A 23,051-nucleotide genomic window follows, 5' to 3' on the forward strand; every position below is an offset into this window, starting at 1 on the left:
ACATCCTTGAACAAAAATACAACCTAGTATATTTCAACAAGCTCTCGAGTATAACTCAAAGACAGACTTTTATTTGTTTTAATTCAGTTTCCATTGTCCTTCACTCAGTGCCTTGAGTAACTGACAAGTTGATGCCCCCTTTTTGGTAAGGCAGTCTGCAAGTTGTTCTTTTGTGTTGTACCACAGTACTCGCTCAACTCTCTGTGTTTGGACAAGTTCTTTGATACTACTTATCTCCAGGCGGAGTCTTTTCTCAGAGACTGACTTTGTGGACTTAATTGCATCAGCAAGCGAATGATTGTCAGTGACACAGATTATTGGTGGAGCATGTTCAGCATCACCAGTAGTTAGTTCTGAGAACAGTGTGGACAGAAAAATAGAATTGTCAATTCCATCAGACATTGCCAATGTTTCACCAGCAAGTGTGCTCCGCACAATCCTCTTGACTCTCTTTGATTGCCAAGAAAGAGGTGAGAATTTTCCATTTTCTCCCATTAAAAGAATCAGGTGCCCTCCTTGGGTGCCTCCATCTGAAAGATTTCCAAACGAAGCATCGCTGAACACGACCATCTTAAGAGCACTGTCTCTGCCCAAGTGTTGGAAGTTTAGAATTACCTTCTTGGACTTAAGTTTGCACACTATCCGGTTTGCTTCATGGATTGTCTGCACAGTTGCATTTTTTATGTTGGATGTCAAATTGCTAGCATCAAATATGACATCTGGCCTGCTCTGCCTTGCCACCCAGAGAATTTGGCCTATTTTGGACCTGAGCTGATCCTTTTCCTCCTCACAGAGAGGTGAGTCTTGTTCCACAGCTCGTGAAGGATCCATATGAATGTGTTGCATGTGTTGAATGTAGTTTTCCTGGTGTATTTGTACTTTTCTGTCAACAGTCACAAAATCTATTCCCACATAACAGAAATGATCATGTTCCTCACGTCCAACTTGGAAAACAGATCTTAGATGTGGTATTACGGTTGTGGAGAAACTTTGTGTGCCCCCCCATATGAAGTCATCCACATGACAGGCAAGCACCCCAGTTACAGTGCAGTCCTGATCTAGCCAATAAAAAACAGCTGGATCGACCTTGGACATTTTTCCTCCTGCTTTCAGCACTATGTCTTTTACTCTATTGTACCAGTACAATGAAGCGTCTGCCAGACCATATACACACTTTTTGAGCTTCCATAATGTTCCCTCACAGATAGCCTCAGGGGGAGGCCTGATGTAGATGTCACGTGACAGTTCTATTCCCTGCAGAAATGCAGATTTTATATCCATGGAATGAAGTGTCCACTGTTTTTGACAAATAACTGCCACCAGTAGTCGAAGAGACTCAGAAGCACATGTGGGAGAATCTTTTTGTAGCTCTAACACATTTAACTCCTCAAAACCTCTGGCCACCAATCGTGCTTTCGGTACTAGTCCAGTTAGTGTTTCCTTGAGAGTGCACACCCATCTGGTAGAGATGCACTTTTGTCCCTCATCCTGAACTTCCTCAAACACACTGTTATCTCTCCAACTCTTCATCTCTTCTTGTTTGGCTAGGTCAAAGGATAGATCTTTTGTTACCAATACATCCTCACTGACATTTGTGGCACTAACATCAGTAACAGCGGGTTCCATTTGAAGACAGTCTAAACATGATACGTCAACTGAATCTTTACTGCCTGCAACATTAGTTGGTTCAATGAGCAGAAGGTTGTACCAGTTTTTGTATTTGCCAGTAGCTTTGCCTGCACGCCCTAGTACTTTTGCTGTATGCAAAGCCCCACTGTCTCTGTCTCTGTATTTTAGAACTTGCCCTGTTTTTAAACGGATATCAGTTCCCTGCTCTGTATCACTTTGTGTCACTATGTCGTCACTAGTGTGTTGTGCTGCTACATTCTGCCCCATAGTGGATGCCCCTGTATCCTCAGTTTGCACTGAACTCTGCTGTATTTCAGTTACAGTTTCTGTTCCCTCCGTGTTGTTGACAGCAGCTCCTGTCATCTCCTGTCTTTGCATATTGTTTGTGTCAATTTCAGCATCATCCCTAATGACATGTTGATCTCCGCTGTCTTTGTTTACTTTTCTTAGTCTGAGGTAGTGTACCCTAATGCAGGTTCCTCCATGTCTGACAAACACCACTGCACCATCCTGGCCAATGACAACTCCTGGTCCTTTCCACTCTTGACAGTCAACTCTCTTGTAGTACACTTTGTCACCCATTTCATATTTCTCATCTGTCTGACGTAGTTGTTTACGTAGTGCTCTCCGTATTCTTTCGGAACATTCTGCTTCTGTGAACGCCTTTCTTGATGCATGTAAAGCAGAGATGTGTTTTGCCACCCACTCACTTTTCGTCGTGCCCTCTAAAGCTGGGGGCTTGTCGGTTAACACAGAGGGCAGGTTGGGATTCTGTCCAAACACCAACTGATGAGGACTGTAGCCATGGACATTTTGCATGGTGTTCTTTGCCATAAGAGCCCAGTCCAATGCAGTGTCCCAGTCACAGCCGTTACTTGACTTCACTTTCATTATGATCTCTGTAAGTGTTTGGTTGTGTCGCTCTGTAAGTCCATTGCTCCACGGGCTGTATGCTGCTGTTGTCTTTATTTCTATATTGAAGTTTTCTGCCATGTCTCTAACCTCATCATTATTAAATTCTCCCCCATTGTCGCTAAACAGTTTCTGAGGTGGACCATGGACACTTATCCAGACATGGACAAAGTGTTTCACTATTTCAGAGGACTTCTTAGTGGTCAGTATGCTGCCTGCACTAAACCTTGTGAACTGGTCAATAATGTGGAGATACCACACACCTGGTTCAAGTTCATGTAGATCTACTGCAACAGTTTCATTGTACTGAGATGCCAGTGGTAGGCCAACAGCAGGCTTTGGTTTGGTCTTACTATATCTTTGACACGTTTCACATTCACTCACAATTTTTTCCAGAATGACACTACATTCTGCATCTTTACTTCCTGAGCTAGTAAGAAGTCTCTGCAGTCTGTCAGCAGAAGCATGACCAAATTGTCTGTGAAGCTTCATCAGGATTTTGTGTTTTTTTGCTGAGCTCATTTTGTCTGAAATTGTCAGTATTTCCTCGTCACACTGACTTTGTACATCCGCATTCTTTTGTTCTGTAAGAGTGACATCTTCAACAGCTACCAAGACACAGTCATCACTTTGAATGTTTTTCTTTTCATTGTCCATAATGTTTACACAGTAATGGCCAGAGCTTGTAAAGTCAAGTTTTACAGGTTGACTGAACATCACCGCACTGTCATTTTCCATATCTAGCACTGTCCCTGCTTTTTTCATGGATGCCTTGCTCAAGAGTAGTGGAATGTTCGCTGGCACGACTTCAGTTTCAATATGACACCTAGTTTGTCCAATCTTTGCAGGAATTTTCAACTTTCTGTTGGAATAGACCACTTTTCCATCACCAAACTTAAAGGGTCTGTGACTGTGAGTTTCTGTCTTCCTCAGGTCTTTTATCTCGTTTTGGCTTAGTTCAGTGATGTAGCTATTTATCCATTCCTGTCCACACACAGTCCGTGTGCATGCAGTGTCTATTATTGCTGAGCCGAAACACTCTGTCATAAATATTTCTGCTTCAGTGGGCGACTCTTTTGTATACAGAGTAATGTTGCACTCCTCTATATCATCTGTTCTACAATCTTCAGTTAGTTTGACTTGCTCACCTCTGTGTGGACAGTCTTTGGCCCAGTGGAATGTGCTTTGACAAACAGCACATTTTGATCTGCGTCCATACCTGTCCAGAGGGTTAGTGCCAGGCAGTGGTGTCTTTTGCTGAACATTTTGCGACCATGGCTTGCTCCTTTGTCGCCTTTGTTCTGTTACATATGCTGTTTCCTGATTAATCCCCACTGTAGAAGCAGACTTTCCTCCGAAAATCCTCTTCAGTGCTGACTTCATTGACGCAAAATCCAAATCTGTACATGCTGTCAGCGCTAACTGTCGATCTTTCACTTCTAAGCACGCAGTGTCCAGCAGTTTGAATGCTAATACTGCATCGGGAAGCTCCATCTTATATTTACGCATCCGCGAGTACCGCTGTTCAAAATCAATTATATAGTCTGTCATGGAAACACTGCTATCTTTCATAATCCGGTCAAAGCTCGAGTACGCCTCGTAAACTTGGTCCTTTTCTTCTTTGAGAAACAAGTCATCGAGTTTCGTAAGTAAAGTGTTCATGCCAGTGTCATTATTCAGATCGTCTACCGGTATTTCCATCGCCGTTTCTCTCGCTCTTCCCGACAGCGCCAAAGCCACAGCAAGCGCCTGTTTTTTCTTTTCGAGTTCTGTAACTCTGGTCCAAATCGCGACTTCATTCTTCCAACTTTCATATGGTTTTCCTTCATCAAAGGTTGGCGGTACTCTATAGTTGCTAACCATCCTCTGCTACCAATGTTACACAAAAAAAATACACTTCAGTATAGATTAACGTTATCCGTTTTATTTCTCCACAGACACACTTCAACACCCCTCGTGTTCCAAAACAAAACAACGCCCCTTCCGGGGACTTCATAATAAAAGTCCCCTTTTTAGTTTCGGTAAACGGTCATGTGAAATATTAAACAATATTCAGCATAAAGATATAATGTGCATGAACACATTTTTAACTTAACAGTTTCATCTCTGGCAAGAAGAAAAAATCCATTCAAAATGGTGCATAGGTCAATAAATACAGTATACTTGTGATTCAGTACTAAAATATCTATTTAGAAATGGACTAGACCTTCTATTTTGTGTACTAAGCATTTTTGTTATTATTTTGAGCTCAAGCCTGAAATAAAAGGTTTGTAATTCATGAACTCTTTGAACTACCAGGAAATCCCTTGATTGGCGAGTTGTTGGCATACAATATTCCACAAATAATCACACTATCATTCACTATCACATATTTGAGACACTATAAATATTTTTTTGTTCACAAAGGAATCGATAAGAGGAATCGAAATTTTTATTTTATAACAAGTATCCGATTCCTGACCTCAAGTATTCGATTCCCAACCCTACCTGTGGGATGAATAAAGTGATTAACTTGACTAACTTAAAATGTAATTTGTTTGAAACCACAGGTCGCAGTGTCCGAGGCTAGTCAACTGAAGGAGGAGCTCAAAACATTAAAGGCGGAGCATTCAGCCTGTCAATCACAGTATAAGGAGGAGCAGGCGCAGCTGGAGAGCCGGGTCTCGTCTCTGAGCGCTCAGCTCTCGTCTCTGGAGCGCAGCAGTCGAGTCGACCGCGAGCATCTGGAGCGCGTGGAGAAAGAGCTTCGGCAGGCCAGTGAAGTGGCAGGCGAATCCCAGGGCAGCCTTAACATCGCACAGGACGAGCTCGCCACCTTCAGCGAGGAACTAGCCAACCTGTACCATCACGTCTGCATGTGCAACAACGAAACGCCTAACCGCATCATGCTCGACTTCTACCGCGAAGGTAAACTCCTCCCTCAGAAATCAGACCTATTATTAATCGGTGTATATATTGGATAAGTGGCCACAGGAGTGGAACACGTGCAAGAATAAAAAGCCATATGAAATACATCCGGAAATTTCAAACAGACTTTTAATCACTCTTAAAGGAACTGGGCGACTTTTTGGGACTTCAGCTTATTCCCCGTATCCCCCAGAGTTAGATGAGTCCATACATACCCTTCTCATCTCCGTGCGTGCCGTAACTCTGTCTGACGCACCCACCGCTAGCCTAGCTTAGCACAAAGACTGGAGGTAAACGGCTCCAGCTAGCATACTGCTCCCAATAAGTGACAGAATAACGCCAACATTTTCCTATTTACATGTTGTGATTTGTATAGTCACAGCGTGTACAAATAACAAGGTCACATGAGACACAGCCATCTTCTAGTTCTAACCGTTATACATACTGGGAACTATATTCTCAGCACCTGAGAAGCCCCGGAGCAGAGAGTTCGCTCAGAGTTGGAGTAAATCACTCCGCAGAAGTAGTAGTGCTTGGCGTTATTTTGTCACTTATTGGGAGCAGTATGCTAGCTGGAGCCGTTTACCTCCAGTCTTTGTGCTAAGCTAGGCTAGCGGTGGGTGCGTCAGACAGAGTTACGGCACGCACGGAGATGAGAAGGGTATGTATGGACTTATCTAACTCTGGGGGATACGGGGAATAAGCTAAAGTCCCAAAAAGTCGGCGTGTTCCTTTAAAACTAGATCTGATCTAGTGGTGTTCACCAGATGTCATATTGGTCAAACAAGTTTGGCTTTTTTTTTTGCTTAAAGGTGAAGACCCAACTTCATGCATGTTTTGTAAGATTCCCCTCTCTGTTAAACATATTTTATTGGACTGTCCTGGGTATAATACGAGTAGAATGCTCTTTTATCAAGTTATTTCACTTAAGGACCTAGATTATGCCTGAAAAGGTTTTGGATTTTTTATCATATGTTAAATTTTTTTTTAAATGTTCAAGATGACTTCTTGTGTTTGTTTGCCTGGTTTTATTGTATTTATATGGTAGTTGTATTTTTGTAATTGAATTTTTGCCATGAAAATAGCCTTCGATACTGACATGTCATTAAATAAAACAATCTATCTATCTACCGCAAAGGTAAAGCCGGGATAAATGGCGCACAGACTACAGGTTGGTGCAGTCCTGATGGTCGTGGACGCCGATCTCCAATCCTGCTGACCCGTGGACTCTTTCCCAGCGCCGAGACCAGTGATGGAGCGTCATCTCCAGTGGCTGATCCCCGTAAAGAGCCCATGAACATCTATAACCTGGTGGCCATCATCCGGGACCAGATCCGACACCTCCAGCTAGCCGTGGACCGCACCACTGAGCTCTCTCGCCAGTGCATGGCTTCTCTGGAGCTGGGTCTCGGGGCTGATCGCGAGCAGGAGGCCAGCGTGGAGGAGATCCTCAAACTCAAATCACTCCTCAGCACCAAGAGAGAGCAGATTGCCACACTGAGAACCGTCCTGAAGGCCAACAAACAGGTCAGTGTTCACCCTCGTCATTGCATCAGTGGGTCGTAGCCTGTTTGTTGTCAAGCGGGACACTTGGCATGCTTTATCGCCTCAAATATTTTAATAATCATCCTAAATTAGGTGTCATTCGAAAGCTTAAAGGATTAGTTCACTTCAGAATTAAAATGTCCTGATAATCTACTCTCCTCCACATCATCCAAGATGTTCATGTCTTTCTTTCTACAGTGGAAAAGAAATGAAGGTTTTTGAGGAAAACATTCCAGGATGTTTCTCCATATAGTGACTTCAATGGAGTCCAACGGGTCGAAGGTCCAGATGTGAGTTTCAGTGCAGCTTCAAAGTCTCGACACGATCCAGCCGAGGAATAAGAGTCTTATCTATTTTATGAAGAAAAATAAACACATATATACTTTTTAACCACAAATGCTCATCTTGCACTAGCTGTGATGCGACACACATTACGTAATCGGGTTGAAAGGTCAAGCGTGACATAGGCGTAAGAACAGACCCAGTGTTTACAAAGCGAACGGGCAAAGACTCAGACAAATGGCATTTACAAAAAATAAAAGGTAAAACAACGATGTTGGACGATTTTGAAGTTGGAGGAGAATTGAGAGGGAGTTTTTAGCCCTACACTACAATTATAAACCAGATCACGCGTGACCTTTCAACCTGATTACGTAATTTGTGTCGCATCACAGCTAGTGCAAGACGAGCATTTGTGGTTAAAAAGTATATAAATGTTTATTTTGTTATAAAATGTCGGCTGGTTTGTCTAGATAAGACTCTTATTCCTCGGCTGGATCGTGTCGAGACTTTGAAGCTGCACTGAAACTCACATTTGGACCTTCGACCTGTTGGACCCCATTGAAGTCACTATATGGAGAAACATCCTGGAATGTTTTCCTCAAAAACCTTTATTTCTTTTCAACTGAAGAAAGAAAGACATGAACATCTTGGATGACGAGGGGGAGAGTAAATTATCAGGAAATGTTCATTCTGAAGTGAACTAATCCTTTAAAGCACTGCCTGTCTTTGTGTTTGTTTCAAATGAACGGCTATCAACCAGGAGCTCTAATGTTGTGTTTTGTGTTTGACTCGTTTGACTCTTTATGACTTTAGACCACCTGACTCAAACGGCATACTTTCAACAAACTACAAGACAAACAGCTGATATGAAGTTTTATGGCAGAAGCACAGCAAACCTTCCGTGTTGTTTGATACTGTTGTGTTTATTATTGGCATTGACACACATTTCACGATTGGATTCAGTTTTGATTGTGTGTGTGTGTGTTTTTCAGACCGCTGAGGTGGCGTTGGCCAACCTGAAGAGCAAATATGAGAATGAAAAGGCCATGGTGACCGAAACCATGATGAAGCTTCGCAACGAGCTCAAAGCCCTTAAAGAGGACGCGGCCACTTTCTCCTCACTCAGGGCCATGTTTGCCACTCGGTATGAGACACACACCACCACACATTTACAACACACACACATCAGCAAAATAGTCTATTTGGTTTTATTGGTCTTGATTGTGGCATTTATTTGAGGTTTAGAATCCAGTATTCCTGTAATTCTTTTGTCTTTTATGAGTTTAATAAAGAACTCTGTCTCGTATTGTGTCCAAACACACCACGTCATCTACGTCAGGTGACCTGGAAATGCACAAAAACTGTTTCCATTGCAGTTTTGCGAAATGATATTTCTTTTTCGAATTGCGTGTAAAACCTCCTCATGCGAGCGTAAACTTTTTTGCGATAAATGGGAGTTTTTGCAAAATGTACGTGTTTCCATTGGGCATATTTTCAATTCACAATTTCAATTTACGCAATTTGAAGGGTAATGGAAAGCGGCTAGTGATGGGAACCAGTAAATCTTCATTGCACATGCGTGTCAGAGTAAATCTACAGTGAAGTCTTCTCAAAGCCGTGACGTCATGTGCTGCAGAATCACTTAAACCCCATCAGTGGCTTCTCTGTGCTGAACTCAGGACGGCTGAATGACATCCATAAGGGATCTTTGTTTTTTTTCTCATTTATTTCCTTAATGCTCTGTCTAGATATTCTATATTGAGAAAGTGCTGCTGTCTAGTAGCTTAACAAAAAATGGATTTGAAAATAAATGCAGGACAAAAAATGCTACCATATACAGTCAAACCCAAATGTATTCAGACACCTTCAACATTTCTCACATTATCACAGTTTATTCGCTATAGTTTAGAAAATGGTAATAAATATGAGCAGAACTCAGAGTTATGAACTCAGTTGATATTTGACTGGTTTTGTCCATCCTTCTGTTAGACTGTCTCACACATGAATTATGTTGAATATCTGTCAGCTGTTAAATTTAACTACACAATTAGATAATACCAGTTTAGCTCAACCAATCACCAAGCAATGCTTCATTTAGTTCAGTCTGTGTGTAAAAAGAGCATTAGTGATTAAAGACAAAACACTTCAGCAAAACATGATCAGCTCAAAGTGTCCCAATCATTTTTGGTCCCAAATTTTTATGAATTTCACTGGTAGTCACTGTATGAAGAATTATTGGGTCACAGTTTACTTTATTTTGCTCTCCTCACTTACATAAATGAACTATAGTGTCCTGCACACACTAGTAAGAAAAAGGTGTCTGAATAAGTTTTAGTTTGACTGTATATATATTTGATCATTTCAAATAGTTTCTAAATTTTCTGTATATCACAATGTTTCCCATTAATTACCAAGACTCTGGCAACCCTCCCACGAATCTATACTTCTCATTCTTTCTTGTGTTCCCACTGACACTTCAGCGAGTGAACAGAAGTGTTTCTGTTCCCATGTTCACGTTCACACATGCTATGAATGAGCAAACACAGATGAAACCCTCCTTTAACAGCACATTCAGTGTGAAGATTTCCCATCAGCCTCTTCAGCCTCTACGGCCCCTTCAGCGCTCAGTGGGGTATTAATATGCTAATGAGCTCGTCCGGCGGGGGGGCTGAGCTCTCTTTCCCACAGTCTCCAGCATCTCTAAAGCTGCTCGCTCATATCGCACCGCAAAATCACAAAAAATAAATATGGTAACACTTTACAATAAAGTTCATTAGTTAATAGGAACTAATAATGATCAAAACTTCTATAGTATTAAAATCAACTATGAACTAACATGAACAAACAATGAACAACTGTATCTTTATTAACTAACATTAACAAAGATGAATAAATACTGTAACAAATGTATTGCTTATTGTTAGTTCATGTTAATTAATACATTAATGAACCTTATTGTAAAGTGTTACTGAAACTGTGTTTTGCATATGAAGATATCAGCTATTGTAGGATGTTTTGTTTGTGATCTTCATTCGTGTGTTGCTGTAAAGCCGTTGAGGTGAATGCGTGTCGAGACATATTTCTCAATAACACCGGCACGCCTCCTTCACACCCTCTCACACACACACTCGTGCAGACGCAGATGGTTCACACGTGACCCCTGGCCTCTTTTCCCGGGAAAATCCTGACCCCTGCGTTTAGAGCGATGGTTCCCAGGGGCCGATCGCTAATGAAGCTGCACTGATCTCTATTGTGAGGCGTTGTGTCTTTGTGTGCCTGAGACCTCACCCTCACCCTCGGGTAATCTCAGGCACAATACAATTAGGCTAGTCTAGTTTGTCTAGACTTCTTTCTTTTTTTTTTTTTTTACACTCACTAGGCAACATTTTACAATGCATATGTTACTTTTTCAAAACTCTTCACACAGTTCTTCTAACCAACCTTCAGCTTCAAAAGCAGAACATTTTACATCCAAAACCCAGCAAACACATTTACGTTGTGGCAACATCTGTGGCACGTTGCATTTCTGCTATGTAGGGATGGGTATCGTTAAGGTTTTAACGGTATTACTACTCTTACCGATACTCCTTATCGATCCGGTACTTTAACGGTATTCTTATCGGTTCTTTTTGTTATATTAAAAAAAGGGGAAAAAATTATTTAGAACATAATTAATATTGCTTTATATTTTGAAATGTAAAATAAATATCTATAGCAAAAGAAAAAGCAATGCTTTAACAAAACAAATAAAACATGTATGTTATGCAGAAGGGTGCACGCTTTTGTGTTTTATATAGACAGACAGGACGCCAAAAACAAAGTACAAACACATGGTCAAACAAAAAAGTATATAAAACAAATATACAAATTATATACCCAGTGCTTTAATTTCAGTAATGTCTACTGACATTACTGTTCAGGAGTAATATGGGTTAAAAAGACATCTAATAAAGTCAGATGTAAAATAACACTGCATAGTTTATCATAGATAGATTAAAGCTTATATCATTCAAGAGCTGTGACTGATTTTCTCTTTGCCTTTTGTTGTTTGATTCACATTAATGGAGCAATCGTCAGCAGGATTATTAGACTGCTGCCTCTTTAAGACCAAATGCAGATCTAATCATTATTAAGCCTCATATTTTATCCCAACTATTTACGCCGATTTAAGACATAAACTGTATTTAAGTGAATAAACTGTTTAAGTGAATCTCCAAGACGGCCATTTTGACATATTTGTGTATTTGATCGTTTAGATGCGCACACAAAGCCCAAAATATACGTTGCTTGTCTCGTTGCGGTGTGTTTCGGAGCGTGCGCCGCATTTTGGAACAGCGTCTATTGCGTCAATTTTGGTACTTTTAATAGCCTTTTATTATCAAACGCGTCCCGCAGTTTAGCAACAGTATAGACTACATTTTACAACAATCACCGATCGTGCAGATTCTGACGTTACTTTTAAGTTTTAGGGAGAAATGACAGCGCATCGCTCTGTGAAGGGAAGGAAGTTGCGCTGGAGAGAATGTGGCTTTAGTTTTTAATGGTTACACCTCAAATATCTTCTTTTTTATAATCATTGGAAGCCAACATCTAAATCTAAAATAAAATTAGTTTAATATCAAAGATCTAAAGTGTAACCTTTTGAATGTTCTGTCCTCATCGTCACTCATTAAGCAGGGCTGTTGTGTTGCGCGCGCCGTGGCTTTGCGTGAAAGATCGCTCTCTCTCTCTCTCTCACACACACACACACACACACACACACACACTCTCTCTCTCTCTCTCTCTCTCTCTCTCTCTCTTTAGCAAAAATGCATCACAGACAAATGGTTCAATATTATTATATATAGAAGTGGCTGGCGAGATTAAATTCGCAAGATAATAATTTCTTAATAGCAATAATAGATAGCACGTGTACTTTAATAATTTCTCTAGTACCGACAGCAGAACCGATAACGTCCGAGCTTAACGATCCAGCGGTCTTTCAAAATTCAGCACCGGGGCCGTTTAATACCGGGTTTCGGTACCCATCCCTACTGCTATGGCAACGCCGCTGTCTACGTGCTCGCAACATTGTAACAACGTAGAATTGTAAGACGTGACAGGGCTGCCGCAGCCTTCAGCAACTGAGAGGCGAAGTTCTGACAATTTTTTTTTTTTTATGCTAGATAGGTCTATAGATATCCACCATGTAGCATTTTATGTTTTGTGGTTACTTTTTAATTAGTCATATGTTATATAATTATATACTTTTTGAATATTGTTTATCCTTATTATTATTTATGGGCCTAACAGTAAATTCATTATAATCAACACCTGCAACAAGTGTACACTTTGAAGAGTAAAAATGACAGCTAATAGCTTTAGCTAATTCAACTTTATTAAAACTACATATGGTAATCAAATTGCACTTCCAAAAGTCATACATTTGTGAGAAAAAACAAACAAACATATTATACAGGGAATGGACTAACTAGCATGAGCAAACATGCGAAAATCTGGCAAAGAAACAAATGAGACGACAAATCAAAGGAAAATATAAACAGGTGTACGAGCAGTTACAAACATTTTTTCTGTGCGTTTCCAAAAAAAAAAAAAGTAAAAAACATTAACGTGCAACAAGTAGGCTACGCATCGCTGGCTGTTCAATGAGTGCTGAAGTCAATTACTCATCATTAAAGTCATTTTAGCTTCATACTTTTGGCATAAAGTTAAATATTTGTCATACCTGACCAGATGATGTTCAAAAAAATGTCACATCAGATAAGGAAGTTGTAGGTTGTGTTTGAATAATTGCGTATCTTATTTAGCTGAAGTAAATTAAACGCAATTCTCACGTATCCTTGCTTGATGAAGAATGAGAGACGGCCCACCAATCAGTTGAAATTTAAGAGGCTGATTTTCACGCTTCAGGGCATTGACGAGTACATATGTTGTCCAGTGGTTGTCCAGACACCCTAGGCACAACCTTAAGCAATGGCTCTGAACGGTGGTTTAATGTCAACGCTGTGACAACGCTGTAACAACCTTCACCACACAACGTAGTTATAGCAACCTTTTGGCCATGTTGTTAAAACGTTGTTAGAAGGTTGGGTATGTTAGGCCAACGTTCTGTGTTTGCTGGGCACACACTAAAACTACCAAAACTATAATATACTAATTTTTCCAGAACACTCGCAAAGGTTTCACCCAACAAACATATTCTATCACTCAGAAAACCACTAACAAGAGGCAGCATTATAAGATAATGATATAACAAGAATGACATGTTTATAATTTCCTGCAGTAAATGTCACATGATCCATGTTTACATTACAGCACACAATTATTCTCAAGTTTCCACTTTGGTATAGATGCTAATGACATTGAAAGGCTAACACCTGTGTAGGTGTTCATCTAATTGCTGTGATAGGATTTCATATTGTAGATTTTTAGGAGTATATTTCAGTCTGGTGTTACTGTAGAAATGTAGCAAATTGCTGTCGTCTTCAGTTTTGTTTTATGTTTAGTCAGTCGGCATGAAATGGAAGTTGCGTTAGTCTTTTCTTCTCTATCGTGTCGTTTATCCGAGTGAAACGCTTCTGGAAGAAGAACAAATGTAGACCATCAGAGAAGAGAAGAGAAGCTGCAAGAGGAAGATTTTCTGATTCAAGATTATTAACTCTATAATGATGTGCACCTGTAAATCATTTAGAAGAAACACTGCGGTATTCCAAAAAAAAAAAAAGGATTGTCCATTTTGTTTTCATGGTGACTTTAAGTTTAACAGTTTTGAAGAGAGTGTGTTGGTAAATAGTTTTAATGGTGTTTCTGTCTGAGCGAGAAATGAATAATTGCCATTTGAAAGATGTCGTCATGAATGCATTTTGTTGCCAAAGCAGTGATAAATGATCCACAGTTCAGCATAGACTGCTGATGCGTTCACTGTGTGGAGAGATTTGAAAAAGTGACCCAAGTGTTGAGAAATGAGTCTCAGCGATCATAACAAACAGTAAAGCTGCGCTATCTCTAACTTTTGGCCCTGAAACTGCATGCAAAATTGGGGCTTTTGGCTCCAAAACTTGAGTGTGCCTTTCAATGCTCCCTTCTATATTGAGACACTGCTCATCTTCACCATCAGTCTAAAATCATCAGATCAATTACTGTTTAAAGTACCGTTTGACATTTGACCCCTCAGATTCTCCCGTCTGGTGTTCTGAGAAGGACTGATGATCACACCCATGGGAAAATCACCCGTTGTGTGTGTGTGTTCTCTGATGACTGTAGGGCGGTACACGTGTTCCTCAGTGATCATTGTGTTCTGTGGCGTTCAGCGTGTGTCGACATGCTCTCAGGTGTCGTTAAACCTGCAGTTTGATGAAGGTGTGGCTCTTTAATCGTTCTGTCTGTTAATGCTTTAATCTCACGCTTATTCATCACTCATTAAGATCGACAGCTGTTGAAATCACATTATTTATGGATGAATGGATGAAGAAATTGGTCTTTAAACAACATTGGCCTGGTGTTGTATGTTCTGTTGAGACACGTTGACTGTTGCTGTGTTTGTAATGGCCTTTTGCACTGAAGGGAAACTCCACCCATCATTTTCTAATCCTCATGCCGTCCAAGATGTATATGACTGACTTTCTTCTGTGGAACACAAATAGAGATTTTTTAATAAAAATAATCTCTCTGAGAGTCCATATAATGTAAGTGAATGGGACCCTCAAAGTTGACGCTTCAAAAACCACACAAAACGAACATGACACTAATCCATACAGCGCTAGGTGAGGTGTGTGTGTGTGTGTGTGTGTGTGTGAGAGAGAGAACATATGAATGCTTAACCTTTTAAAACTATCATTTCCAACTAACTGTCTTTGTATTGCACTTTTTATACTTAAAATGCAGCTCAAAGTGCTTCACAAATCAGAATAAAAATAAAAACACATTATCAATAAAATGCCAAAAAAATATTGAATATTATTAATATACTCAAAACAAGAGAAAAATGTCTTGACTCCCCTTTTAAAAATATAAATACTTGAATCCTGTTGAATAAAAGAGGCTCATTGCTTAAGATTTACTGAACAGCAAGCCATAAGACCAGCACGATTATATATACATATCTTGACAAACAATCAGAAGAATAAAAATTGTAATGTCCGTTTCAATAGCAAATTAATTAAATCTTTATAAGCAATTCCTCTCAATTTGAAATGTTAATTTAAAACATTTAAAAGCACACTGTGCTCTGATTGGTCGGCTGGAGCGTTGTGTTGTGATTGGTCGAGCGCTTCGAGTGTGTTTGGGAATATCCCGCCCCTTACTGCCAGTTTAACACACTACTAACTAACTCAACCAGGCCCCGCCCCTTTATTGTGCGTATGAATTATGATAATGAGGAATATTGTGACGTGTTCCTGGAAGAAACTCAAGACTACAATGGAGGCGTTTCAGGAGTTCAGAAACACTGACACTGATATAGAGAAGAACTGGAGCTTCTTCATGTTCAAACATCAACATCACACACTAAACACAGATGGAGAAAAGCATCACAGGTCCTCTGATTTGATGTTGTTTTTTCTTTGTTTGTCTGTCAGCTGTGACGAGTACGTGACTCAGCTGGATGAGATGCAGAGACAGCTAGCGGCGGCGGAGGACGAGAAGAAGACGCTGAACTCTCTCCTGCGTATGGCTATCCAGCAGAAGCTAGCGCTAACACAGCGCCTGGAGGACCTGGAGGTCGACCACGACCAGGTCCGCCGCGGTCGCGCTAAAACCGGCTGCTCGCGCGCTAAATCCACCCCGTCCGACGTAAGTCTCCCCGCCGGAGCTCGCGCCGATCTGGGAGCGCCACTCGTGTTCTGCAGCGAGAAGTACAAGATCTACTGCGACTGAAGCCGCGGCTCATGTATAAAGCTCAACTCGCGCGCTCTTGCTTGCTCTCCGCTAACCCATACGATGTGTCCGTGTGTTTAGCGCTGCTAGCGTTCTCGTAGCCAGGTGCATGTTGTAGAGCTAGCTTAGGGGCAAGAATGATGTAACGTTTAGTCTAAGTGTGTTTCAAACCGAATTGCACAGCGCGTTTCCAGATCAGACGTGCTAGGGAGAGCTAGCCATGTTGAATTGTGATGATGTCACAAGTCAATGGCTATTTGCCCTTTTTCTTCTGTCCATCTCTCTCCTGCCTCTGAAATCAGCAGCCCGTCCAATCAGGTAACTCGTGTTTACAAGCCCGAACAAACGATATGCAAACCTCCTCCTGTCTCGTTGACATGCAGGAAAACCCATTGAATTGTGCCATTTTTTTTGCACGAGAATTTAAAATAGCATCAACACACGACGGGTTGGAGAGTGCGCGTTTTCAGCGATGTCACTCGTGAGGCAGGCGGGAACGACAAGCGTACATACACATAAATCAGCCAATGGGCTTCTGGCTTTGCTTTTTCGTAGATGTCAGTGGCTGCAGATCTATTTCTGAAAGCTTTAACATGTCGTAGACTTGATTACGTTTACTTGACACGCGGCTTTACGCGGTGAAGGGCTTGTCACATGCTCATAGTGATGTCATAATGCAAGGCTGTTTGTGTTTCTACATTGCAGATGAACATTAGCGAGGCCTTATCTGTCGTCTCTGTCTTCTGACACGGCAAACTAAATATTTCAGGCTAGTTTTCTGGCGGAAGAAAGACATTTATCCTAAATCAGTGGCGAATACGGTTCATGCTTTTGATTAGTATGATCATATTCTCCTACTTGGACTCTACCTTTGCATTGGGAATCTGTCAGTAGGTTATGAATGAAATTAAACTCTCATCTCCGTATAGAAGGCATTCACTCGTTTGTGTCTGCGATGTGCGAGAGATGAAGAGGTCGACAGTAAAAACTGAAACGAAAGTTCATAATCTGCTTGGAAGCTGACGTAGATTCATGAATCGCTGTATTTAAAGGGCCAGCACACATTTTAGGATCTTCAAATTGACAGCAGTGTTAAATAAAACGCAAAACTCGTACGTTCTCAACGTGCCTCGCTATATTATTGTTATTCATTTCTTTATTTGAACCGTCACAGAAAAAAACACAAACGTCTCTTTTGTCTGGCATGTCTTACAAAAAAGTCGTTCGTTATTACATTATTTATACGAGTCATTGAATCAGTTTTTATCACCGTCACATTTATTTCTACAGCGCGTGATACACAGGACTAATGATCAATGATGCAAACAATTAAATAACAATTACAAATCACAGTAACACTTCACTTACCTAAAGCCTTTATGTATATTGCATTATAAAGGCGTTCATAATGTACGTTATAATGCATTACATCTTTTCATAAATAATTGTAACCAAAGTTAAAATGCATTATAATATTAGCAGATTCTGTGTTTGTAATGTGTTTTAATGCATTATACAAGTATTATAACTGTATGTAAAGACAATGCATTATAAGGCATAAAATAAAGGGACTTTAATAAAAAAATACTTTTATAATGCATTATATGTAAAGGCTTGAAGTAAAGCGTTACCAAAATCACCATTTAAATGATTTGAGAGCTGGTCTTCGGCTCGCAGAGAGGAGTTAGTGTTTTAGTTTATTCTATTTTTGACTCTTTTCAAGCATTAGCACACACTGCATGCTGGGTTTGGGTTTTCAGTGCTGTGAGAAACTCTGGCTTTCTGCTGATCTTCCACACTAACTTCAGTTCGGGGTGACTAACACCGGGTTCCCGTTGAGCAGAACGTTTAGCCGTCATGCTAACTGCTTTTATTTCTTTGTGTTTAATTTGCAGTAACGTTGAGCCTGGGAAGGACACACTCCTCCACTGCCTACAAATCCAGAGTAACGTTTCTTGGACTAGCGAGAGAAACACTGGATGTCTTTTATTCGTAATCTTTTTTTTAAGTGTAGTTTCACATTGTAAGCTCATGCAAACGAGTACATTCAGGGTTGTTTTTACACACACACACACACACACACACACACACACACACACACACACACACACACACACACACACACACACACAGGAAGCCAGAGCTCACACAGGCCTGAAAACTTTAACGCTTTTGATTGGAGTCAAAAGAAAAGAAAATGAGCTGATGTTCTTTTCCTCAAAATGTTTATCCGTTTTGAGATTTTATAACCTCTGCTCTTTTAATATAAGCTTATTATTGATTTTTATGATATAGTTTGAGGTGTTCTGGTTCACGCGTCGGTTCACTTAGATTTCTTTCTAACTCTCCCAGTCTTTATGAAATGAGTCTGTCGGATTATTCCTGTGATTTACTGGAATGTTTCGCTTCTCACGTTCGTTTTACTGCCATGTTTTAAACACAACCACAGACAGTCCGATTCTGGGATTTTATCTATTTATTATTATTGCCTATTATTATTTTCTCTTTTATAGGAATGGTTCAAAGTGAACGAATAAAAGCATTACGTCGTGGCCTAATCTGATCAGAAGTAAAACCAGCAAATTGATGATAAACTGAATGGACTTTTTTGTGTAACGCCTCACAAAAAGGTTCAAATAAGAATGAAAAATACAGCATTTATTAATCTAGGTTCATTTCTTCATGTATGAATACATTTTTAAGTTAACATTAGGTTCTTGTATTATGAACAAACATGTGAGCAACAGTATATCCAAATATTAACCTGGATAGGGATGCACGATATATATCGGTATCGGCCGATATCGGTTCATTTTTAATGTTATCGTTATCGGCCTGATCAGAAAATTTGTCCGATATATATAAAAACCGATCAATAATGTATTATTTCCTTCAGCTGAGACTCTTCAGATGTGTACTGTTCAACATGATGGTTTTGAATTGCTTGGAATATGATTGGAATCACTTCAAAAAAGGTAAAAATACAGTAAAGTGATACAAGTCTGTCATATCGGCTACATCAAATTATCATGAGAACATCATTATAATTGTGTTTGAGACATGGATTTAATGGTGAGGCTTTTGTTTTAGTAATCAGAGTCTCAAAAATTATATTATAGTTATCGGCTTTGAAATATAAAGAATTATCGGTTATCGGTATCGGCCAATATATCGGTTATCGGCTTTCAAATATAAAGAATTATCGGTATCGGCCAATATATCGGTTATCGGCTTTCAAATATAGAGAATTATCGGTTATCGGTATCGGCCAATATATCGGTTATCGGCTTTCAAATATAGAGAATTATCGGTTATCGGTATCGGCCAATATATCGGTTATCGGCTTTCAAATATAGAGAATTATCGGTTATCGGTATCGGCCAAAATGTTCATATCGGTGCATCCCTAAACCTGGATGAACTAAGTGTGTAAAACATTGTTGATGACGTTAACGTACCTTATTGTTAAGTGTTACTGGTTCTTCTTTTATTGATTTCAAGCACCTTTACACGGATCACTGACCTCCTGCATTCTGCACAAGAGCATTAAATTAATTCCAAATTGGAATGCTGTAATTCTCTCTTAACTCTATTGTGCCAAGCGTCGGCACAGCGTCCGATCAGAATCCCTGAGATCTCTACCTAACCCTCAAGTTTGGTCCGTTTTCCGTTCATGATCCTCATTCTGACCATTAGTGCCTTTTTTGTTGTTGTTCTTTTTCCAGAGAGAATCCTAGTTTAGCGTTTAGTTTGTTGTTTTATTGTTCTCACTCCTCAAGGAAGAACAGCAATAAGAGAAGACGACATTCATTCTGTTTTCTAAGGGTGTGTGGAGATATATGAACTATTAGAGAAATGAACCGGATTGTGCTGAATTCGTCAGGTCAGTGATCTTAATCGCAAATTCAGGGGTTTTAGAAAACGTCATTTTTCGTCCAATGGTGGGAAGCCGGAGTTATCGTGCTTTTGCCTCGATATGACCAGAACGAGTCGGAGACTGGTGTTATTCTAGCTTTGTACGGTGAGGTAGGAGGTCATGTGATTATTGATAGTATTGTGGACAATGGTGAGAAAGCTCGTGTCTCTTTCTGTCCCGATTGTTTATTATTATTATTATGTTTTTGTTTCTTTGTTTTTTATTAAACATTTTTGACATGGTTATATATGAGCATTACAATTTCAGGAAACAGAAAACACGCTGCATCAACAAGCAAACGGTGCCACGAAAGTCACATTTTTGTTTGTTGAGGCGTAAAATTAATAAACACAGTCAGCGCAGAAAAACTAAATTAAGTGCAATTACAAGGACATTACAGTCACGTGGTTAATAAGGTTTTCTGTTTGCTGGAAGTGATGGCATTGTGATATTAGCTGTGGAAGCTTATTATTGGAAACTCTTATTATTGTGTTCCAGTATTGATCTATAAGGATCTATAAGTTTGATAACTTTATATACAATAACACTCATTTGATATGTGGTCAGTACTGAACTTTATAATGTGCATTATGATGTCAGATGCATGTTTCTCTCGGCGATGAGGCTTGTACACAGACCTGAAAACACACGTACAACTCCAAAGACTTGGGAAAAAGACTCAGATAATTAGTTTTTAATTGAAGTAACCGAGTTAAAGTGTTGTTTTCTATAGTCTGTGTAGAGGCAGTCATGCTGGGAAAGTCAGTAAATGCAAATAAAAAGTCACTCAGAGTTTGTTGTGTGTCTGTTGTGTGTTTGTCACAGGCTGGTGTGGTTTAAGCTTTAAATGCATGAATGTTTCACCAGTCGAACACGGATGGCTCTCTTACTGCCGCTAGAGTATAAAACTCTCCGGATATTTTAATAACAATTACAAAATAATCAAATTAAGCATATTTCGATTCGCTTTTGGAGCTTTAAAGGGTTAAATTTTTGTTGACTTTGACTTTGACGGTTGACTTTGGTGCATCACAGACAAGGTCAAGGGTCAAGTCACATTTATTTATATAGCGTTCTTTACAATACAGAGTGTTTCAAAGCAGCTTTACTGAGATAACAGGAAAATAATGCAACAAAGATTGTTTCTAGAAGAAAATATCACAGTCCAGCTTAAGTAAGTTCAGTGATGGTTTATTATTATTATTTTTTGTTAAAAATTAATTTAGGTTGTGTGTGTGTGTGTGTGTGTATATATATATATATATATATATATATATATATATAATATATGCTCTGGAGTAAACCATGATATCATCGTCCAGCTGAGTCCAGTTCTCATATAATGGTGTCAGTGCAGGCAGATCAATATTATTGTTGAATATTAAATTAAATGTTGGACTTTCTGGTCTCTTTTGGACGAGCTCATTCATAGTGAAGCACTAAAATGAAGGATGTACTCAAACTGGAGTGAAAATACTTGTGTCCCAGATGACACTCTATGCACTTGTGCAGTAAGCATGTAGTGTATGAACTTTATCAGGTTATCCTGTCATTGGCTGTCAGAGTCTGAAGCCCCTCCCCTTCTGACAGTCGAGTGCCTGAATAGTCCATTATTACATACTTTGTTTTTTTCGGTTAATTAAATGCTTCATCCGGGTATTTAAAGTGCACTATTTCTGTTTGGGATTCTCAGTGTGAATAGTGCAAGTATGCGAACTGGGTGGAAGAATCTAATGACTTTTTTTAAACAAAATATATTTAAAAATAAATTTTTTGTATATTTGTATTAACATTAGACTTTTTAATTGATTTCATGAATTTTAATGATGCACTGAAATGATTTGGTTAAAGTCCCCCTGTAGTCAATAATTTTATCCTTTAAAACTCATCTTTGATCACCAAAATGACATATTAAAATGTTTTTTCCTTGAAAAAAAATTCTTAATGCCTTAAAATATCTTGACTGTAACTCGACACCCTTGCCTCATTTAGTATGCGCGGTTCTATGAATATGCAAATGAGCCCCGCCTCCACTCACTCACTCACTCACTCAGCTCAGAGATCCACTGGTTGGCGATCACACGTTGATCTGATTGGTTACAAGGTAGTTTGTGACGTCAGAAACACCAGCGATTTCAAAGCGTGTGTTTGAGACTGTCTTTGGTTCACTGCAGTTTTAAGGAGGAAATACTCAGCAATGCTGTCGACTTATGAACTTACACATGGTTTGTCTTAAAGCATATTAAAAACACCACATAGACACATAAACAACATTAAAAGCTGGATTTTCACCACAGGGGGACTTTAATTATTTATTTATTTTTTGCCCTGTTGAAACTGTGATTATGAAAGACTACACACTACGACTATTTGTTCAGTTCCAGTGGTCAAGCTCATGAAAGCCTTCAATCAGTCAAACTCTTTACCGTTTAAGCAAATTATTTAGTATGTTCCTGCTGCGGTAAGTTTAGCCTTATTCTCCTCAGTTATCACTGACAAAAGTTGAAATTATGACTTTTTATCTCAAAATGATCACTTGTTATACCATGGTCTGGGTGAATACTCGATTCTGATTGGCTGCAGGGTGTCCATGATAGAGGACACCTAGTAAAGGAGTTCTGGTGAAACTGACTGTTTACCGTTCGAAATGAATAAATAAATGCGCTGGCTACATCAGCTGTGAGTAACCATAGCAACAGGCAGTAAACTGAAGGGTTCTACATCAGCTGTGAGTAACCATAGCAACAGGCAGTAAACTGAAGGGTTCTACATCAGCTGTGAGTAACCATAGCAACAGGCAGTAAACTGAAGGGTTCTACGAGCTGTGCGGGCTATAAATATCTCCGGTTGCTAAATAAACCGTCAGGCGTAACCAGGGAAACCAAGTTATTGTTTGTAAAAACTTTAAATCTCGATTGTAAAACTAATTAAAATATAAACTAATGTTTTAAAAGTGTTATTTGGCAAGTGACCATGGTATAAGCGGG

General features: G+C 39.6%; 2 protein-coding genes across 2 annotated transcripts in view; both read left to right on the forward strand.

Annotated features, from left to right (window-relative positions):
- The window catches only part of LOC309513056 (BICD cargo adaptor 2), a 39,194-nt gene extending 18,338 nt beyond the window's left edge, over positions 1–20,856 (forward strand). Inside the window, exons 7-10 of the mRNA XM_082188848.1 lie at positions 5,091–5,448; positions 6,587–6,975; positions 8,268–8,419; positions 15,852–20,856. Of these exons, the coding sequence (XP_082044974.1) occupies positions 5,091–5,448; positions 6,587–6,975; positions 8,268–8,419; positions 15,852–16,149 (1,197 nt within the window). The 3' untranslated portion in view covers positions 16,150–20,856. The remainder of the gene's footprint in view (positions 1–5,090; positions 5,449–6,586; positions 6,976–8,267; positions 8,420–15,851) is intronic.
- The window catches only part of LOC309513405 (uncharacterized protein), a gene marked incomplete at its 5' end in the record, with an annotated part of 10,472 nt that continues 6,630 nt past the window's right edge, over positions 19,210–23,051 (forward strand). Inside the window, one exon of the mRNA XM_082189198.1 lies at positions 19,210–19,221. Coding sequence (XP_082045324.1) covers positions 19,210–19,221 — 12 coding nt within the window. The remainder of the gene's footprint in view (positions 19,222–23,051) is intronic.

The sequence above is a fragment of the Leuciscus leuciscus genome, assembly GCF_965113295.1.
Source record: "Leuciscus leuciscus genome assembly, chromosome: 13".
In the NCBI taxonomy this organism is placed as follows: domain Eukaryota; kingdom Metazoa; phylum Chordata; class Actinopteri; order Cypriniformes; family Leuciscidae; genus Leuciscus; species Leuciscus leuciscus.